We start from the raw sequence: 22,058 nt of genomic DNA, 5'->3' as shown, positions 1-22,058 counted from the left end.
TCCATAGAGCTCTCGCTTATGCCTTTGGCCTTCTTGTTGCCTTAGCCACCGTCTCTCCCCATAGTCATGCAATGGTTCGTCCCAGTCTCAGGTTGGGCACCATATTAGGACAGGGTGAGGCGGTGAAGCTCTTCGTTCCTTCCGGTTCTGCGCCCCCTTCCTTTCTCCAGGCTCCTCCTACCTGCAACCCCCGGTACTAACTGCTGCTCGGCGCCGACATCCCGGCCGCCGAGCCCCGCCCCTAGCCCTAGGTTCTTTAGGGTACGCCCGAGAGGTACCATCCCACCCGCAGTCGGCTCGCTGGAGGCCTGCACCCCCTCTCGGAGCCACAGCGGGATTGCCCTCGCCGTCTCCCCGCCCCCGGGTCAACTGCAGGGGGCCCGCCCATCGCTAGTTCCGGGGCGGTTGCTCCCACCGACCGGAACTCCTCGCCCCCTCCCGCGGCCCCGGGGGCCGTACGAGGCCGCAGTGAGGAGGTAGAGGCGGAGGAGGCCGCGTTAGAGGGTCCCTAGAGGGCGGACATTCGGGCGACACACGGGTTGGGCCAGTCATTGTAACAGTCCCACTTCTTCTGTGCCAGGCACTGAGCTGAGCTCTTGACGGGCATCATCTCTTAATCCTCAGAACATCCCGGGGAGGTATGTACTATTGTTATCCCCATTTTACAGACGGGGAAACTGATTCAGAGAGGCAAATGGACTTGTCTTCTTTTGTCCCCATTTTACAGGTGGAAAAACCGAGACTCAGAAAGGTTAAATATGTTCAGGGTCACAAGCAGAGAATGGTATAAAAACTGAGGTTGAACTCAGGGCTGTCTGGATACCCAGCACACGTTCCTAACACTATCAGGGACATAGAAAAGAGAACTGGGTAGGAAGGGGTGGGCCATGGAGTGCATGGGAAGCAGAGAACTCTGTAAGAATTAGATGCTTGGAAACCAGGAGGAATGAGACAAAAGGGAAGAGCATCAGAAAGACAGGGTACATTGTATTGTGATCAGGGGCACAGACGTGAGACTATCTGGGTTCAAGTTGCATTTCTGTAAGCTTAGGCATGTGCCCACCCTTACAGAGTCTCAGTTTCCCTGTCTGTAAAACGGAGATGACAGTGGTTCCTGCTCCTGGGGTTGGGTGAAGAATTCCACAAGATAAGCCTGTAATGTACTCTGCACCTAGTTTGGTGCACAGTGGGTGCTCTGTGAGTAGGAGCTGTGCCATCAGCATTGTCAGAAGTTACTGAAACGTGACTTCCTCATTGAAGCTGTCTCTGGTGGAAGGAGCCCTCGGGCTTTGCTTGTGACAGTTTGTCCCCCAGCAACCTTTTATCCCCAGCTCCACAGGATTCCTTATCCTGGGCCATGAGTGAGCTGAAGGACTGCCCGTTGCAGTTCCATGACTTCAAGTCTGTGGACCACCTGAAGGTCTGTCCCCGCTACACAGCAGTGCTGGCCCGCTCTGAGGATGATGGCATCGGCATCGAGGAGCTGGACACCCTGCAGCTGGAGCTTGAGACTCTGCTGTCTTCTGCCAGCCGGCGCCTACGGGTGCTGGAGGCAGAAACCCAGGTGATACCCCACCTGCTAGACGTTGTCAGGGAGCAGGGGCATTGCCAGAGATGGACTGTGATAAGATAGCAGGATGGGACATTGAGTTAGCTCCATCTGCTGGGGCGTGGGGTACAGGCCCTTATGGGGGGGTACAGGAGACCCAAACTGGACTTGTGAAACTAACACAGGATCCAGCACACTGGGGGTGGGGGGTGGAAGGATGGGGTGTGGGGGTGAGGTAAATGCTTAGTAAATTACAGATCTTGCAGTTTATGAGGATCGCGCACCTTCATGTATATTTTACCTGCAAGAATGCGCATGATCCTCATATATTGCAAGATAATTCACTAAGCATTTATTGGAAACCCTGGTGGCGTAGTGGTTAAGTGCTACGTCTGCTTACCAAAGGGTTGGCAGTTCGAATCCATCAGACGCTTCTTGGAAACTCTGTAGGGCAGTTCTTACTCTGTCCTGTAAGGTTGCCATGAGTCGAAATTGTCTTGACGCCGGGTTTGGTTTTTGGTTAAACGTTTGTTTACCCGCCATTATGAGCCGAAGGAGCCCTCGTGGTGTGGTGGTTAAAGTGCTTGGTTGCTAACTGAAAGATCAGCAGTTCAAACCCACCAGCCACTCCGTGGGAGAAGTATGTGTCAGTCTGCTTCCCTAAAGATTTATAGCCTTGGAAACCCTATGGGATAGTTCTACTGTGTCCTATAGGGTTGCTGTGAGTGGGAATCCACTCCACGCAATGGTTTGATTTTTTTTTTGGTGATGTACTGAGTCCCATGCTAATAATTAGAGAGGTAATTAAAACAATTCTGGCCCTCAGGCAACTTGCCAGTTAAAGGGAGGGGGAGGTCAAACACATACCAGATAATGTATTATGGTTAGGAATATTAGGAGGACTGGAGTGGGGAGACCTGGATTTGAATCCTTGACTAAGCTGTTGCTAGTGTTGCTGCTTCCTCGCTATGCGACCTTGAGAAAGTTGCCTCACGTTTCTGAGCATCCATTTCCCCATTTGCAAAATGGGCTCAATAACAGGACCTACCTAAGAGCATTAGTGAGGATAAAAAGAATTTTTGCAAAGACTCAGCTTTGTGTCTGACACTTAATAAGCATTTCAAGTATTATTTATTGATACTATACTGATTATTTTTATTCGTTGCATAAACATCTCCCAAATCCTGTGTGCCAGGCACTGTACCAGATCCTGGACAACAGAGATAGTGAAGATGAGCTTCCAATTTCCAGCAGTTTATAATCTAGTTGAAGAGACAGGGTGAGCCATATTCCAGTATGACCAAACATCATTGTTGGCTCTGCAGTGGAGGTCTGAAGCACCAGAGTCTCAAAAAGGAAGGGGATGCCATTTCCACTGGGCCTCACAGGATATGTAGATTTAACTTGTGACCCCTGGGAATCTGTTGTTGATTTTGAGCAGGGCTGTGGCACAATGAGAGTCATGTTTGAGCATCTAAGAAGCTATGTAACTGGTGTGGAGAAGGCTTCCCAGTTGTGACGTTTGAAGTGAAGGTTTGTTGAGAGACTTGCTTGCCTTCGCCAAAAAGTTACCACCAGAATACCTTACCAGGGTTAACATGTCTTGATGTTTAATCATTTATTTGACCTCTTTACTAAACGCAACGTGCCTGGCTTGGGTGATGCAGACGGAAATCAGAATAGAGCCAAACAAGTGAATGGAATGATAACTATGTGAATAAAGTCCTGTGAAACAAGGGCAGAGAAGAGGAATTGGATTATGAGGGATTAGGAGTTCGCTAAACAAAAAGAGGATGGGGGAAAGATTTTGAAGCCTTATAGGTTTGTAGATCCCAATTTATTGATTAGAGAAAATGTTCTATGTCTTTCCTTCTCTCCTTTTTCCTCAGTAACAAGTCTCTGTGAATTTCAGATCCTCACAGACTGGCAGGATAAGAAAGGTGATCGACGGTTCCTGAAACTAGGTCGAGACCATGAGCTTGGAGCTCCTCCAAAGCATGGCAAGCCCAAGAAGCAGAAACTGGAAGGGAAGGTGGGACATGGGCCAGGCCCTGGCCCCGGGCGGCCCAAATCCAAAAATCTTCAGCCCAAGATCCAGGAATATGAATTCACTGATGACCCCATCGATGTGCCGCGGATCCCCAAGAATGACGCCCCCAACAGGTTCTGGGCCAGACAATGTAGAGGGGACTTCAGGAATCTGGAAGTGGAGGGGTCTGAGGCTGATGGGGCAGGAGGTGCCCACTCAGGATCTGCTTCTCTCTGCAGGTTCTGGGCTTCAGTGGAGCCCTACTGTGCTGATATCACCAGTGAGGAGGTGCGCACGCTAGAGGAGCTACTGAAACCCCCGGAAGATGAGGCTGAACATTACAAGGTAGAAACCTTGGACCTCGATAGAGATGGTGGAGAACAAGGGTGCTCAGAAGGTGCATTGGAATCACATACCAAAGACGTATCATTTTCCTTCCCCACCCCTACCCAGCCTCCTGTCCTTAAACCCACCCAGACCCCATGCTCAAACTCGGCTTTCTCCTTGTGCACACCTCCCCTCGACCCCACCCAAATGGTCTCCACCTCCTGTGGTATCTACTTCAGTGGAGACCTCCCTTTTCCCCTCATCCCCTTCCCTTCTATTTGGTTCAAACCTTCATCAGCTTTTACTCAAGTAGCCTCTTAACACTGTCCCTACTTGTAGGTCTCCAGAGTGACCTTTTTTTTTCTTTGTATCTATATAAAAGTTTTGTTTTTTTTTTTTTTTCCCGTAATAAGACATTCTCCGTTAAAGAAAACATGGAAAATACAGAGAAGTTGTTGGGGGCGGGGGGGGTGGTCCTGGGGGTGCTCCCATAGGTCAGCTGTCACGATGGAATGTGCTCATGACCTGACCTTGCTTCCAAGCCTCCCCTGGCTTCCATTACCCACAGGATGAAGTCCAAGTGTCTCATCCTTGGCAGCCCTGCCCCAGCCCTGCTCTTCATTCCTTGGCCACACCTTTCTTTACTGCTGCATTCACCACCTCCCCGAGCACCTTGCCCTGGCTCCAGGTTCACACAGGGGCCCTGCAGGCCTCTGGGCCTCTGCACATGCTCTTCTCCACTTGGCAAACTGACTCACCCTCAAGGCCCTGATCTTACCCGAATGCCTTTTCAGAGTCCACAGCAGAAAGTTGGTCTCTCCTTTGTGCCACTACAAGACTTTACCTTTTATCACTTAGGTGGTCTGAATGGTTTTTTAAAAAATTTATTTGAAAATGCAGTCCATATAGGTAGTAGTAAATTCAAACAATATAAAAGGCAATTTCCTCTCACCCCTCACCCTAAGGCCCCTGGTTCTCCTCTCTAGAAGCCACAGCTGTGACCAGAGACAGTCCATGTATGTACACTGTTCTGCATCTTATATCTTGGCAGTTGCTTCATACTGGCTTCTGTGTGTGTTTTAATTATATGTACCTGTCTCTGTTTCTCGACTGTGAGTGTAGAGATTTTATCTTCCTTGTCTCTTCTCACCTATATCTGGCACAGGCCCCAGCCCTGGGCCAGGTACTGGGGAGACAGATGAGTGAATGAGGGAATGAATGAATGAAGAGCTTACTGGCAATGCCCAAGTGCACCGAGAGCCCCCACACACCCCAGGCATGGCTAGCCAGTGTCTATTCCCTTGGGGCTGGGTGGGTCTCCCCCACAGATCCCGCCCCTAGGGAAGCACTACTCCCAGCGCTGGGCACAGGAGGACCTGCTGGAGGAGCAGAAGGATGGTGCTCGGGCAGCGGCTGTGGCTGACAAGAAGAAAGGCCTTATGGGGCCACTGTCCGAACTGGACACTAAAGGTAGGCCCTTCGCCTCCCTGCCCACCCCAGGCCAGGACTTGAGGGCTGTACATGCTGATTCCCAGAACTTCAGCCCACCTGCCCTCCGCTTCTCTGCCTGCCCCAGATGTGGATGCCCTGCTGAAGAAGTCTGAGGCCCAGCATGAGCAGCCAGAAGATGGATGCCCCTTTGGTGCCCTGACGCAGCGCCTTCTGCAGGCCCTAGTAGAGGTGAGCACCCCAACCTAAACAGGAACCGTGTTTACTTCCTGTTTTCATTTTTTTTATTTTAATTTTTTTATTAAAGTATGTCATAAAGAAAAGTGCATAAATGATAAATGTACAGTTTGATCAATTTTTACAAATGAGCACACTTATATAACCAGCTCTGAGATCATACAATGAAGCGTTACCAGTATCCTAGAAGCTCCACTCATGCCCCTCCCAGTCTCTGACCTCCCCCAAAGGTAGCCACTATTCCACAGTTACTTTTACTGCATGTTGGCTAAGGGCTGAGCCCTGTGCAGGGGGCTTTCCACACATCCTCTCACTGGCAGCAAGGCCAGTGTTATATATTAGAAGATTGAGACACAAAAAAGGGAACTGTTTGATGGAGGTCACAGCTACTAGAGGCAGGATTCAAACCCCAGGTTCAGAGCACCTTGCTTTGTACCCATTGTCCCTTCACTTCGTTGAGTAGTTTCCTTTTCTGTCTCAAATACAACAGAAGTCTGTTTTTCTCTCGTGTAACAGTCTGGAGCATGTGTTCCAGATTGGCTGAGGTAGGAGGTAGGAGCCGGACTCTGCTCCACTCTTATCAGACAGGGGCCTCAGCTGATGATAGCTTTGCCATCTTAAACGTGATTTCCAAGGTCCCCTTGAGTGTGGATGCAACTCGAAGCCCACAGAAAAAGAGTGTGGGAACTTGTGAGGGAAGCTTTATGGGCTATGACTGGCTGTGGCTCTTATCTCTTCTGATCACTTCCCACTGGAGAGAATTTGTCACGTGACCACTCCGGGGAATGCAGGGGAGGCTGGGAAATGCAGCATAGCTAGGCAGCCATGAATCCAGCTACTATGGAAGAAAGAAGAGAATGGTGTTTGGGCATCTAGCATCATCTGCAACAACATGCTTAGCACAGTGCCTGGTGTTTTGCAGATGCTTAACAAACGTTAGCTATTCTCATTAGTGTGGTTGATTATTATCACTCTTCTATGCTTCCTTGTTTCTGTGTAAATGCAAAAAAAAAAAAGTTTTAGAATGATCAGAGCTGTTTGAGATCAGTTTGGAAAGACTTCCTGGAGGAGGTGGGATGGGCAACATAAAAGGATATTTCTGATCTGCAAAGACTGTCTATGTAGGTTAGAGATGAGCAGAATGAAAAAGGTACAATTCTTTTACCCTACCACTTTTTGATGGTCTTCCAGGAAAATATTATTTCCCCCATGGAGGACTCTCCTATTCCTGACATGTCTGGGAAAGAATCGGGGGCTGATGGGGCTAGCACCTCTCCCCGCAATCAGAACAAGCCCTTCAGGTGAGTGGTGTCCTATCCATACCCCACAGTCTGGCCCCTGCTTCTTTCACCTTCTGTCCATCTCGACATGAGGAGGTCCCCAGTAATAGAGAGCTGGGGGCAGTTTGGTAAAGCCCAGTAAAAATCTGAAATGTGAGTACTGGCCCAGCATTTCCACATACACAGACTTGCCCTGGGGTTGTTTATCATAGCACTGCTCATAATGTAAACAGCTGAAGGGGTTTGCTTGGCCAAATTGTATTAATTACACATGATGAAATAACTTGCAACTATTAATCATACTAGAGAAATGTACTTAATTGACGTGAAAAGATACAGAGTACTGAGGGGAGAAAATGTCAGTTATAGCACAGTACAAACAGTGTGATCTTGTTTTTACTTAAAATATGTTTGGATATATGCACATAATTAAAAAGGCTAGAATAATATATAACAAAAAATTGGGAATAATATATAACAAAATTTGAGATACATGTATAAATAACATTTAATGCAATAAAAGTGGTACTCTGGGTTGTGGTATTATGAGTTTTTCTGTGTTTCTGATTTTTTGACGATAGATACATGTTACTCATTCTTAAAAACAAGACCAGATGTATCTGTCGCTATATCCAATGGAGGGAGGGGGCCCACAGAGAGGAGGGTGTTCACTAACCTCAGGTAACCCTGGGAACCTCTGAAGTGGACCCCCTCCGAGCTGGCCCTTGGGCTGAGGGGCCATTGCCCAGAGGCTGAGGGGGACCGCCTTCCCCTGCAGTGTGCCGCATACTAAGTCCCTGGAGAGCCGCATCAAGGAGGAGCTGATCGCCCAGGGCCTCCTGGAGTCAGAGGACCGCCCTGCAGAGGACTCCGAGGATGAGGTCCTTGCTGAGCTGCGCAAACGGCAGGCTGAGCTGAAGGCACTCAGTGCCCACAACCGCACCAAGAAGCACGACCTGCTGAGGTGGGTGTAAAGTGTGATGCATGCTCTGTGGAGTGGCTGAGGAGGCCTTGGCCACTGCAGGTTACCTGCCAGGGGATTCATGACAGGCTTCCCAAACCTGGCTGGGCCTCACAATTACCTGGAAAGCCTTGAAATAAATATTGATGCGCAGGCACCTCCCCACCAGTTGTAAGTCTCAAACAGGTTCTGATTTCTCAGAGTAGGGCTCAGGCATCTATGATTTGTATTTTAAGCACTATTCTATGTTTATTTTATTTCCCCACCCAAGTCTTATTATGAAAAATATTAAGCATATGGAAAATTTGAAACAATAGTGCAATAATTGTAATATATCCTCCGCCTACGTTTATCAACTGTTAATATTTAGTTGGACGTCTGTGATTTTTATTGGCCCAGCACCAGAAATTGACCAGTGTTCTAGGACCAGTTCTTTAGGGACTTGGTAACATTGCCAACTGTTTTATATCAACTCCATCATGCATCTAGCACTGCACTGGTCGTGACAAGGGTACAGGTGAAATTTGGAGGGACCATGGTAGTAGCTACTTTTCATTAGGGAAATAGAGAAGCAACCCAACCAAGTCTTCCTGCTGCTCACAGGTAGGTGCTATGTCTTAACCTCATGGAGTCCCAACAGGGTAAGACATATTCATGCATTTGGCCAACTCCAGTGTCTCTTAGTCAGACATTGTTCCTGGGGCTAGGGAGAGAGGTAGAGCATAGGACTTGCAGTCTACAAATGGATAATTGATAAAGACGTGCGCCATTGAAAGGAGACATAGTTACTGACGAGGTGCTAAGGTATTTAAGGGTACTGAGTGCCTACTGTAAGCCAGGGGCTTTTTGTACACCATCTCATTAATCTCGACAACAACACAGGGTAGGTGGTCCATTTTCCCTGTTCACAAGATGAGGAAATACAGGTCCAGAGAAGTGAAGTGCTTTGCTGAAGGTCATGCAGCCAAAAAACAGCCAAGCTGAGACTTGAGCCCAAGGCTGAATCCAAAGCCTCTTTCTAGTTCCCACGCTCTCTCAAGGGCAAGAAAAGGAAAATACAGATGAAAGAGGCAGAGAGGGAGAGAAAGAAAAGAAGGTGTGTGCAGAGAAAGAAGGGGAATAGATAGTGAAGAAAACAGCTCAGGGCTCTCAGAAGGCCAGGAGTCCATGGGTAATGCAGGTGGTTAATGCACTTGTTGATAAACAAAAGATTGGAGGTTCAAGTCTTGGAAGAAAGGCCTGACAATCTACTTCTGAAAAATCAGCCACTGAAAACCCTTTGGAGCACAGTTCTAGTCCAGTACACATGGGGTCACTGTGAGTTAGAATTGACTCAACAGCAACGGGTTTTTTATCAGAAGGCCAGAGTACAGCTGTCACCTCTGCCTTGGAGCAGCTTTGGGGTCTTAAGGAAGGTACCTCCTCCCCTGAGCAGTAGCTTCCCCTTACAAAAAATAAAGAGGTTGGACTAGATCTCTAAGTGACCTTCCAGCTGTACCATCATTGGAATTTCTAGGCCGGATCCCATTTAGAAGGGCTTGGTTTGGCATTCTTACCCACCTTGTGTAGACCTCAGGGCTACCTGTATCCTTAGGTTGCACAGCAGGTCTTCTGCTGGCACTAGAACACCTTTTAAAGAGTGGTCTTTGAAAACACAGTTCGGAGCCTGCCTGCCTTGGTTGAGATTTTGTGCTCACGAGTCATGGGATCTTGAGGCATTACTTACCCTCCTTGAGCCTCAGTTTCCTCATTGGCAACATAGGAATAATAGTACCTACCTCACGGGTTGTTACGAAGATTAACGGAGCTAATATTTTTAAAGTGTAAAATAGTGCCTAGCACACAGAAAGTGCTATATAATTAAGTGTAATTCAGTAACTTTGCTTTCTTGGTGATGATCCTATGAAAGGGTCCACAGGCATGCCAGCCTGGGGTAGGGAGTGGGCTCGGTTTGGAAGAGGAAGGAGCTAGCTGGGCTGACCATGGCATCTGGTCTCCTGGGCCCCACAGGCTAGCCAAGGAGGAGGTGAGCCGTCAGGAGCTGAGGCAGCGGGTCCGCATGGCAGACAATGAGGTCATGGACGCCTTCCGCAAGATCATGGCTGCCAGGCAGAAGAAGCGGACTCCCACCAAGAAGGAGAAGGACCAGGCCTGGAAGACCCTAAAGGAGCGGGAGAGCATTCTGAAGCTGCTGGATGGGTAGCCCTCACCCTGACCTCTGGCTGTCTGGCCTGAGGGAGGGAGGGAAGGGAGGCCTACTTCCTTCCTTGGGCTGCCAGAAGCCATGGCTGTGGCTGTCCTATCAAATGGGGACAGTTTCTCTGGAAACTGAGGACTGTGGCTCCTCCCTGAGATCTTTTGGCCTGGCTCTGTAGAGCCAGGACACAGGAGGCCCGGCTGGGCTGGGCTGGGTCCTGTTCTCTGCTTGGCCCCTAAGTTGAGGGGCCTTCTCTTCTGGGCTTTCCTCTGCCCCCTCTTCACCTCACCATCTCCCACTCCCTCACTTCCCACCTCCATCTCCCCTTCATGGACTTCTCCCTTGTGGTTTTGTAAAGTGCACACTTAAGGTTAAAGTGACTGCTGTGGTTTTTAAAAAAGTACCCAGAGTCTTTGAGTGACTGTTATTATGGGGTATTGTGGGGTAGAAAGGAACCAGCGTGGGTGGCAGAGGTTCATGAGGGTACGCCTGATTGCTCTCAGCCTGTGGCCACTCGCCTGTGTCGTTAATTGAGGGAGAACTTTCTGAACATCTCTTTCCGAGGATACTTGTGGCTGCGAGTAACAGAATAGCCCCAGCTCAGAGTGGATTAACAGTAAGGAAATGTGTTGGCTCAGGGACTTGGCCGTGCTGGGGCAAGGTGGCCTTCAGGATGGGCCAGTGTAGTGACTCAACAGCTACTCAAGACTCCAGGTTCTTTAGGAACCTCCACAGGGTCACGGTCCACCTAAGGTGAGTTCCTTTCCTGCTGTCAGATAGCAGCCAGTAGCAGTCAAAGCCGAATACTTCCTCATTCATGTCTAGCAAGAGAGAGGGCAGGAGCCAACCGGCTTCCCGTGGCCTACCCAGAAGAGCAAGAAGCCTCTTTCTTAGACCCCCTTATGCCTCAGTGGCCCAAACTAGGTCTCACTTACCCGTTCCCAAAACAATCACTGTAGCAAGGGATGACTCTACTGGGTTTTAACTAGCCGGGGTGGAGTCTTCTACCCCACAGCCCAAGGCAATGGGGAGAGAGGGTGGAACCCCACGAAGATTTTGAATAGGAGGGGGGAAGTGGATGCTGGATAGTCTGCCTGCAGTGTCCCTTCCCCATCCTGGGCAGGAAGCTAGGCCTGAGGGGTGCTGATAAATAGATATGCTCTCATTTCTTCCCCAGGTTGTTCCCAGTTTAGCACGAGAGAGTTGGAGAAATTTGCAATTTACTGTGGAAAGGTTGAGGGCCACATAGGAGTGGGGAGGGGAAGGTTCCCTGAGAAAGTGACCTATGAACTGAGTCAAGAAGGATGGTGAGGACAACCAACATTTTTGTATGCCCAGCGCCTCTCTTGGAGAACTACCCCTTCTCTATACCATGTGGCTGTTGTGGGGCTGTCAAACTAGGGTGGATATATGGCTCTAGCTTTGCCGATCACAGTACCCATCCCTCTAGCCATAATGATTTGGTCCAGGGAGTGGGCATGTGACCCAAGCTGGACCAATCATATGTCTTCCATGAGATTTGCTCTAAGGGTGCTGAGAGAGTGTTTCTCTTCCTCTTGGATCAAAAGCCATAGAATGTAAGCTCAGACCATTCAGTGACTTGCCTTCCTGCTGCTTGAAAGAACTTGCATGAGAATAAAGTCAACCAGAAGCCGAGCCAAGAGATGGAGAAGGAGACAAAGTCCTAATGATGTAGCTGGAGCCCCTGGATCCAGCCATGCCTGAAGCTACCAATCCTCTATTGGACTTCCTAGTTACATAAGCCCACAAATGCTTCTTTTGGCTCAAACTAGTTTGCTTTAGGCCTTCCGGTGGCGCAAACAGTTTGCAGTCAACTGCTAACCTAAAGGTTGGCGGTTTGAACCCATTCAGTGGTGCTGCAGAAGAAGAGGCCTGGCAATCTACCCCCGTAAGATTACAGTCAAGGAAACCCTGTGAAACAGTTCTACTCAGTAACATGGGGTCACCATGAGTCAGAATCTACTCAATGGTAACAACAACAAGTTTGCTTTGGAGTTTTGTTCTTTATAAGTAAAAGAGGTCTTCTAGTTATAGAGGACTAATAAAAGTGGATTTGGGCAAACAGAAGGATAGAGTAGGATCCTGAGAGAATAGCATGAAGCTTTGCCTTCTGTTAGGTGCAGGGCCCAGCTGCTGCAATTTTTCAGTGACTCATGTCCCTGAGTTGTTACAGCCTTAGAGAAGGCACCCACACATGAAATGATGAGAAACCAGTTATGATAATAATAATAATGATATTAAGTGCTCAGGAAATGTTAGATACGTACCAGGTACTGTTCTAAACTTGTTAAACTACTTAACCACCTCACATGGTCAGAACGAATATCATCTCCAGTCACAGATGAAGAAACTGAGGCTTAGGAGGTTACATACCTTGCTTGGTTATACAATTGATAAGTGGTCGAGCTAGGATTCCAATTAAGGCCACTTGATTTGCAGGTAGAGCCTCTTCATTACATAAGTCGTTGGGGCTCTACTTCCATTACAATCTGTGTGAGTGGTATACCGTAGGCTTGGGCAGTGCACAGCCTGTGCAGCCATATATGGCAGCCCTGCTTGCAAATGCCCTGCTCTTAATTAACCACTCACTTCCAGATTAATTAGGCCAGACCATAAGTACTGTAGGCGTCCTTGGTAGAGTTCCAGGAATAGGGAAAGTTTTGTGGAGGAGGTGGGATGGGAGCTGAGCTCCCAAAAATAGGTGGAATTTTAACTGAGAGGAAGAAGGTAGATATTAGAAATAGAAGAACCCTAGAAGATTGCTTGGGCCTGGTTCATTAGGGGAGAGACTTTCAAAGATCAGTCAGAAGAACTATAGTTACTTTATACTGCACACCTACTACCTGTCTGGTACTGTGCTCCACGTGATTTATTTGATCCTCACCGCAAACCTCCAAAGTGAGTTGTAATAATCCCTAAGCTTGAGGATGGGAAGCTGACCCACCATGAGTCTCCAGCCCTTGCCCGCTACTAAACACTCTGGGGGACTGAGTCCCAGCTAACTCCTGCTGAGAGGCAAGCAATGGTTGAAACTTTGTAGAAACATGGTCAGGAAATCAATTCCTTTCCTGGCCTGGAGCTCAGGACTCAATGGAGAGATTCAAGCAGAAAAGGACCTCAACTCACTCTTGTTCATGTATTAATTTGCGCATCATTTATTCTTTTCACTCTTTACCTCATTCACTTATTCACTCCTTCACTTATTCATTCCATCTTTGTTGTTGTTGTTGTAAGGTGCCATCTAGTTGATTTCGTCTCATAGCAGGCCCATGCAACAGAGTAGAACTGCCCCAGAGGGTCTTCTAGGCTGTCATCTTTACATTAGCAGATTCCCAGTCTTTCTCCCACAAAGCTGCTGGGTGGATTCGAACCACCAATCTTTCGGTTAGCAGCCGAGCGCTTAATTGTCTACTCACCTCCATTTCCTAATTCGTACTTTCATTCCCTCACTCAGTGACTCTGTTGCCATGGCTGAGAGCTAGGGAGGTGACTAAGGTTCCAGAGATGAGGAGACTCTGGGCAGACAACCCCAACACAAGGCGGTAACAGCAATAATAGAGGAACATACAAAGTCTGTAGGGAGAATGACTTAGTAACAACTTAGAGGGTCGGAAAAGGTTTCAGGGAGGGCTTGGAAAAGAAGACATTCCAGACAAAAGGAATGGCACAGCACAGAGGTGTGAACAGCTGGCCTGCTTAGAGAGAGGTGAGAACTTCAGTGTGACTGAAGCCTGGGTGTGTGGACGGGGAGGGGAAGGATAAGAGATGAAGCTGGAAAGTAGGTTGAGACCAGACTGGGACAGGCTTTGAATGGCAGGTTAAGGAGCATAGGCTTTATTCTCTAGGTCAGTGGTTCTCAGAGTGTGGTCCCGGGACCAGCATCACCTGGAAACTTGATAGAAATGCAAATTATCAGGCCCCAGACCTACTGAATCAGAAACTCTAGGGGTAGCACCCAGCTCTTCCTGATGCACCTTAGAGTTTGAGAACCTTTTCTAGGTAGTAGAGACCAGAGGTGGTTTGCGATCAGGGGAGTGCTATAATTGTACTGTACATCAGAAAGTACTCTGATAGCAGCTTCGAGGCTGGAGTGATTAGAGGAAGTGAGAGTGAAGTCGGGCTAGACAGGAGCACGTTCATGTGCAAAGAAAAACATCTGAGATGATGGATGTGGCAGAAGCTGGTAGATGTCCTCCAAAATCTGTTATCCTTCTGTAGCAATAAATCCGTTGCCATCAAGTCAATTCTGACTCATAGTGACCAAAAGGACAGAGCAGAACTGCCCCATAGGGTTTCCAAGTCTATAAATCTTTATGGGAGCAGACTGCTGCACCTTTCTCCCGAGGAGCGGCTGGGTAGGTTCGAACTGCCGACCTTTTGGTTAGCCGCTGAGCTCTTAACCACTGCGCCACCAGGGCTCCTTCTCTATAGTAATACCCATTGCCGTCCAGTCAATTCTGACTCATAGTGACCCTAGAGGACAGAGTAGAACTGCCACATAGGGTTTCCAAGGAGCAGCTAGTGGATTCAAACTGCAGACCTTTTGAGTAGTAGCCGAAGACTTAACCACTGTGCCACCAGGGCTCCTCTGTGTAGTAGTAGAACCTCTGATTTTTAGTTGGACACTCAGCTTCTCTTACAGTTAGGTGTGATCATGTGACTAATGTTTTGGCCAATGAGTGTGAGTGGAGGGGATGTGTGTAACTATGAGGTCATGAGTCCCAAGGGGTGTGACCTCCATATCCCCACTTTGCCCTGGCTGGGATGCACACATGGTGGCAAGCCATCTTGGAACATGTGGTCAAAGACAACACCATAGGAACAGCAGAGCAACAAGATTGAAGAATCCAGGATCTGTCTTACCATGTAGTCATCATACCAATGTGGGACTGCTTATGGCCAGATTATTATACACTTCTATTTTTACTGAAGTCACATTTATTTTGAGTCTCTGTTAGAGAAGCCAAATCTGTATCCTAGCTGATACAGTGGGCATGTGGCATGCGAAGCATTGTTTTTGAACCTTGCCTACTCGATTGCCTGCCTCCTTCCTTTCTTCCTTTTCTCTCTCTCTCCCACTCTTCTTTCTTCCCTCCCTCTCTCCTTCCCTCCTTTTTTCTTTCTTCTGCTATATCTCAGAAGTATTTGAGATGGATTATAATCATGGATATGTACATTGAGTTTCATAAAACACAAATATAAAGTTAATCCCTTTAGGCTTTATGGAGCTGCTGTCATTAAGAATCAGATTTAGCTCTAAGCTTCCTGGAAGCTAAGGCAAAAATGAAAACAAGGTCAGTCAGTCTTAGAACTTTTGGTATCAAAGGAAAGAGCATTTCCTGGTTTCCCTGACAAAAATTCTAATGTCTCTTTTGGAAACTGGAGTCATACATCAGAAATTATTCTCCATAAATATGACAGCAAATGAAGATTTGAGTTTCACAAGGTGATCTCTTAATATAGCAAAACCTGTGAAAGCCAGAACTGTGTAAGGTGGAAACTTGTCAGAGAAGGAAAACTCAAATATTTTCCACTAAAACGAGCAATAGGAAAATGGTAAGACTGCACCCTGCCAAAGGCGGAAAACTTGCGAGACTCAGAAAAACAAGGCAGTCCCACTGAATTCCAGCTCTCAGGGATTTTACTGTACAACCTTTGATAAAGGGTCAGGACATTTGTTAAAACACAACTCTGCAAGGATGATTTTGCAAGGGATCAATCTAGAGTGGTGCCAAGCACTTAACAAGTATTATCTCATTTGTATCTGTTAGCAACCCTATGTCACGCAGGTACTGCTATTAGCCTTATTTTACAGATGAGGAAACTGGGACTCAGAAAGGGGAAGGGTCGTATCAGATAGGTGGTGGTGAGCCAGTTTTGTAAGCAAGTTCGTAGCCTCTAGAGGTTCTGTCCTCTCTGGGCCTGCCAGACCACCGCACACAAAATTATAGGCATTGTGAGTTGAGGATCAGAGGAAAAACACTAGAATCCTTGCCCCAGAACAGGCCTGTTTTAGCCCAGAGAAATCAGTGAGATTTAGTAAATACTGGGGGGACCCTTAGTCTCCCAAGATAGGCTACTCCTAATGGGGTGAGAAGTAGGGGTAGGAACCCCGGGGCAGAAGGCAAACCCCAAATCTGGAGCTTGAATAGAAAATGTGCGCTTCAAGAATGGAAGAAGAAATAATAATTTGGAAAACAGCTGTCCTAGGGCAGCTGAGGGAGCCCTGGTGGCGCAGTGGTTAAGCACTCAGCTGCTAACCGAAACGTTGGAGGTTCAAACCCACCAGCTACTCCACTGGAGAAAGATGTGGCAGTCTACTTCCGTAAAGATTCAAAAAACCAAACCCATTGCCATCAAGTCAATTCCGACTCATAGCAACCCTATAGGACAGAGCAGAACTGCCCTGTAGGGTTTCCAAGGAGCGGTTGGTGGATTCAAACTGCTGACCTTTTGGTTAGCAGCCAAGCTCTTAACCACTGTGCCACCAGGGCTCAAGCCTTCGAAACCCAATGGGACAATTCTACTCTGTCCTGTAGGGTCACTGTGAGTTGGAATGAACTTAATGGCAGTGGGTTTGGTTTTTCTGTTTTGTTTAGGACAGCTGATGTCCAAAACAGGAGATGGGAAGTAACCTCTTCTGTCTCGTTTCTTATTGAGCACCTACTATTTGCCAGGTAGGTGCTGAGGTCCCAAATGACAACAAGGGAATTAGCCTCCTGGGTGAAAGTCACTTTCTAAGTTCTAAGAATAACCCTACAAAATATGCACGATTATGTGCTATGTTACAGATGAGGAAACTGAGGCTCAGAGCAGTGACATGACTTGCCCAAGATCCCACAGCTGGTAAGGGTAGAGCTGTGGTTTGAACCCAGGTCTGTCTGACTCCAAAATTTCTTTTAATATGGTTCAGTGGTTAAGACCTTGGCTGCTAACCCAGTTCGAATCCACCAGCTGGTCCTTGGAAACCTTATGGAGCAGTTCTACTCTGTCTTATAGGGTCGCTGTGAGTCAAAATCAACTCAACAGCAAGGGGTTGGGTTGGGTTGGGTTTGGTCACTGTTTCAATAAAAGGAGAGAAAAGAAGTGATGGATACTTCATTTAAATCCATTCTACTTGTTTGTGTTTTTTTTTTAATAAAAATTAAATATTTGAACACCAAATTGGTACACACCCATCATCTCTTGGCATAACTTTTATAAAAAGTTAATTTTTTTTTATTATAAAGTTAGTAACACTAAGCCAAAAAAATTGGAGAATACAGGCTCAGAGAGAGAAGTAAAAGAAACAAAGACAGATTTGATAATTTTCTGACCATTGTTAACATTTATGGTGTTTCTCACCACTTTTTTTGCTATGAATAATAAATTTGTGGTATGCATTTCACATTGGAATTATCACACTGCATACACATATTTGTATTCTACCTGCTTTACCTTATAAGCACTTTTCTCTTTTATTAAATAGGCTGCATTGCCATCCATTTACAGGCTTTGAAATAGTACATCTGGTAGGTGCAACTTGTGTTTTTTAATATTCCTTTCTTAGTGATTTTTTTCTAAATTTTGCTATTATAAAAATATTTCTTTAAACAACTTGGAGCATATAGCTTTGTCCTAATTTAGCATTATTTCCCTGAAATAGATTCCCAGAAGAGTAATTCCCAGGTCAAAAGGTCTAGATTTTTTTAAGCCTTTGGTACATAATGCCAAATTGCTTTCCACAAGATTTCTAGCAAGTCATTTTCCTACCAGAAATGTATGAAGGCTCATTCCTTACACCAGAGCCAGCCTTTGGTGTTACCAATTTTTTAAGCTTCAAATTTAAGAGGCTACGAATGACCTCTTCTTTTAACGTGTATTTCTTTGATTACTAGTGAGATAAAAAATGTCCGATGATTACTGTTTCTTCTTTCATGAATCATCTGTGTCCTTTGACCATTTATTGGGTTCTTAGTCTGTTTCTTATCAATTTGTATGTATTTTTATATAATAAAAATGTTAACCCACTATCTGTAAACATTTCCGCAGCCTAAAGTTTGCCTTTTAATGTTAGTTATGATTTTGGAGTAGGGTAATTCTGTCCTAGTTATCTAGTGTTGCTATAATGGAAAAGTACGAGTGGGTAGCTTTAACAAACAAATTTATCTTCTCACCTTTTAGAAAGCTAGAAGTCCAAATTCAACGTGCTGGCTCTAGAGGAAGGCTTTCTCTCTCTGTCAGCTCTGGGGGAGGAAGGTCCTCGTCTCTTTTCAGTTTCTGTTTCTTGGTTCCTTGGCGATCTTCATGGGCATGGCATCTACCTTCCCCCACCTCTGCTTGTTTCTCTGTCTCTAATCTGCTCATTTTATATCTCAAAGGTGATTGGTTTAAAATATGCCCTACACTGGATATGGCCTCATTAACATAACAAAGAAAACGCTATTCCCAATTGGATTACATTCAAAAGTATAAACCCATTGCCACTGAGTTGATTCCGACTCATAGCGACCCTATAGGACAGAGTAGAACTGCCCCATAGGGTTTCCAAGGAGTGGCTGGTAGATTTGAACTGCCAACCTTTTGGTTAGCAGCCTAACGCTTAGGCGCCACCAGGGCTCCTTCACAAGTATAGAGGTTAGGATTTACAACACTTACTTTTGGAGGATTCAGTTCAATCCATAACAAATTTGCTTTTGTTTTTTCTTCAGCAACAGAAGTTGAAGAATGTTTTTTATATTTTGTCAGTAAACCTATCCATCTTTTCCTTTGTGATTTTTCCCATTTTCTCTAATCTTAGACAACCATTCTCTCCTGTCAGGTGTAAGAATGGCTGGATATGTCTGAACTATTCTGTTCTCTTTTTAATAACGAGAGGAAAGGGTTATCCCTTTTTTTTCTTCATATAACTGGCTTTCCCTGATTCATTTTTGATTTGTACCTTGAACTATGCTCGCTGGCAGTGGGGGCTCCAGTAGGAAGTGTATATACGTATATGCATCCAAAGAAGTCTGGAAGAATCTGTAGCAAAAGTGTTAACACTGTCTGTCTCTGATTGTTCTTATTTCCCTTGGGAGCTGCCCCTCCTTTATCCCTTGTGACTCTGGTATGGCTGCCCATCACAATAACTTGCCCAACCTACTACTTCATCTGCTTGGCAACAGTTATGGGGGCTAAGGGGTAGGCATGTCACTCAAACAGAACCAATCAGAGTCCTTCCCTGAAACTGATATACGAAAACTGGGTGTAGCTCTCCTTCTGCTGGGTTGAGTTGGAAAGCTAGGGCCACCAATTCTGCCGATTAGAGATCATTCTGCAGAGGAAAGGAGGCCAACATGCAAAGAGAAATCAAGACAAGGAGAGATGAGAGAAAGCAAATCCCATGAGTACTGTGTTCCCAGTTCCAGTACCTAAGACCCTGGCCCACCGTGTTTTCCCTTCAATCTTGTGCCAGCTGTGTGAGCCATAGATTCCTTTTTGGTGAAGCTGGCTCAGGTTGGGATTCTGTCACTTGGCAAATGAAAAGAATCTGACAATGGCAAGGATGGTTTATGTGTGTTTTTAATACGTTATATGATTTTCCTGCAATGACCATGTATTATTTGTTTAACAGATACATTAAAATAAAGATGGAATGTGTTTATTTGTTTAAAAAGTGCCCTTAGACATGCTCGAAAGCAGATAGAATGTTAAACAGAGCATAATGTGACTAATTGCCTCCTTGAACAACTGCCTCCTTTGCCATGAGACCAGAAGAACTAGATGGTGACCAACTACCATTACTGAACATTTTGAACAAAGATTCTATAGAAGAATCCTGATCAAAAGGGGGAAAATGTGGAAGAAAATTCCAGATTCTCATGGAATCCAGACTTTCTGGAGCAATTGCGTCTGGATGAACTCCGGAAACTGTTGCCCTGAAACAATCTTTAAACCTTATACCAAAAATATCCCCTGAAGTCTTCTTTAAACCAAACAGTAACTTAGCTTAATTAGTAAAGAATGTCTGCCTTGAGCATTGTGCTCTTTTAAAGAACTGTTTATATGGGATCAAGTTGACATCAGCAGCTTGAATGCGGGAAGACCAATTTGGAAAAGGAGACCAAGAATGGCTGTACAACTTGAAGAATATAATCAATGTCAATAAACTGTACATGTAGAAATTGTTGAATTGGTGTATGTTCTGCTGTGTATTTTCTCAACAATAACAACAAAATAAATTATTCTAAAAAAAAACAGCATAAAAATTGTACAAGTCCTCAGAAGGGCTCAGACCATCTTAATCCTGGGAATGCTGTCAATGAAATAAGTAGGAATTTGTTGTGAAACAATCCCCAGCTGGGTGGGTTTGCTGGGTGGGTGGAGGGGAGCGTAGCGGTTCAGCCTTGGGTGTGAGGTGTGTTTTTTTTTTTTTTTGTGGGCTGGGGAGTTGAGATACTGAGATTTGGAAAAGGGAAATTTCCTCTTAGTCCCTTGGAGTCTGAGATACTGAGATGTGGGGGAAGGAAATTATCCCTGCACCTTCTGTCCCTGGCCAAATCTGAGCCTCAGTTACACTAAATCCAGCTCTCATGTTTTGTGCTCCTACTGTGCTTCAGGCACTTCACATCTATTATCCTATATAATTCTCAGGAGAATTCTATGAGGCAGAAATCAATATTCTCTTATTCCAGATAAAGAAACGTGGCTCAGAGAGGTGACGCGTAACTTGAGCCAGTCAGACTCTAAAGCCCTCTACCATCCTCAGCCGTCTTCCTCTCTCAACTGTAAAACGGGCTTAATAAATTGACCAACCTCTCACATAGTTCCTGTGATAAGGGAGGGAAAAGCGAGTTGGAGGGAAAAGCGAGTTGGAAATGAGTTGGGTTAGGCATTGTCCTCTTGTCGTCTGCAACTGGAAAACGCAGGAATTTCTGGAGTGGGGAGTGGTACTAGGAGGTCGATGGAGGTGGTGTATGGGTCCTGCAGCAGCACCTGCAGCTGACAGTCCACCCTCACCGCCAGACCCTGAGAGCTGCTCCCCACCCCAACCCCCGCTTCCCACTCTGTGCCACATTTCTTCCCAGGGAAGGCCTTGCAAAGCACTGCCTCTGGCGCCTGCCCAGTTACGTGGCACTTGGATTCTCTTTGGCCAACTTTCTCTTGATTTACCACCCCTCCTCCCTGCCCCTGAACCTTCGGGCACCACAGTGCTCAGAGGGGTAGGTGTCAGGGCTTGGAGCCTCGGTTCTGCTTCACTGAGGGACCTCAGGTCTCAGTGTTTCCACCTGTCAAATGGGACTTGGACGGAGTTCCCACCCTACGACTGCCTCGACCCTCTTCATTGTCTACTCTTGCTCTGCCCTTTCCCTGCTTCTTCTTGTGTGCCATCTAGTCGATTCCGACTCATAGCGACCCTATATGACAGGGTAGATCTACCCTATAGGGTTTCCAAGGAGTGGCTGGTAGATTTGAACCACCGACCTTTTGGTTAGCAGCCTGAGTTATTAATCACTACGCCACCAGGGCTCCCCTTTCCCTACTACCTCCCCCGAGTCCTGTCCCCGCCCCACCCCCCACCCCAGTATTCTGAGCCCTTCAGCAGGTCTAATTCTCTTCTAGGCACTGGAGGGAGGGGAGACGGAGCCCGGGGAGCCTTAAGGGAGCGCCCAAAACTGGTCTAAAAGAAAATCCAGGAGGCCACAGAGTAAACCTGGTCTGCCTCTGGCGTCAGATCGATCTGGGTTCGAATTCTACTCCGCCACTGATCAACTGCTGATTTGGAACCCTTCATCTCTTTGAGCCTTAGTTGTCCCCTCCGTGAAATGGGGACCCTGCTGGAGCACGAAGGGCGGGAAGCGTCCAGCAAGGGGTCTGGCCAGGATCAAGGGGTCCCTTGCGTACCCCTTCCCTAGCGGGGAGCGGCGTCTCCCTTCCCAGCCCGGGTCCCTCTGCCGCAGGCTCCTCCCTCACTGACATCAGAGCTGCGGGCAGACGGGCGGGGGGGAGCCTGCCAAGCCCCAGCGAGAGAGCGGGCGGGAGAGCCGGCC

At 46.8% G+C, this 22,058-nt stretch overlaps 1 protein-coding gene across 3 annotated transcripts; it reads left to right on the top strand.

The window, feature by feature from the left end:
• The first annotated feature begins 178 nt into the window (after window positions 1–178).
• TADA3 (transcriptional adaptor 3) lies at window positions 179–10,423 on the top strand. 3 transcript variants are annotated; one of them, XM_023737966.1, is made up of 10 exons: window positions 179–193; window positions 581–638; window positions 1,332–1,564; window positions 3,462–3,712; window positions 3,818–3,923; window positions 5,234–5,375; window positions 5,482–5,585; window positions 6,783–6,892; window positions 7,650–7,835; window positions 9,843–10,423. In XM_023737966.1, the coding sequence occupies exons 3-10, from the start codon at window positions 1,358–1,360 to the stop codon at window positions 10,033–10,035; spliced, it is 1,299 nt and encodes a 432-aa protein (XP_023593734.1). In that variant the 5' UTR covers window positions 179–193; window positions 581–638; window positions 1,332–1,357; the 3' UTR covers window positions 10,036–10,423. The 3 variants fall into 3 exon arrangements, with proteins under 3 accessions (XP_023593734.1, XP_023593692.1, XP_023593771.1); XM_023737924.1 differs by lacking the exon at window positions 179–193 and adding an exon at window positions 376–476; XM_023738003.1 differs by lacking the exons at window positions 179–193; window positions 581–638 and adding an exon at window positions 461–476.
• Window positions 10,424–22,058: the final 11,635 nt, after the last annotated feature.

Source organism: Trichechus manatus, unplaced genomic scaffold (assembly GCF_000243295.1).
Source record: "Trichechus manatus latirostris isolate Lorelei unplaced genomic scaffold, TriManLat1.0 scaffold00001, whole genome shotgun sequence".
NCBI lineage: Eukaryota > Metazoa > Chordata > Mammalia > Sirenia > Trichechidae > Trichechus > Trichechus manatus.
The sequence above is the reverse complement of the archived record's forward strand: the minus strand, read 5'-3'. Positions and strand labels throughout refer to the sequence as shown.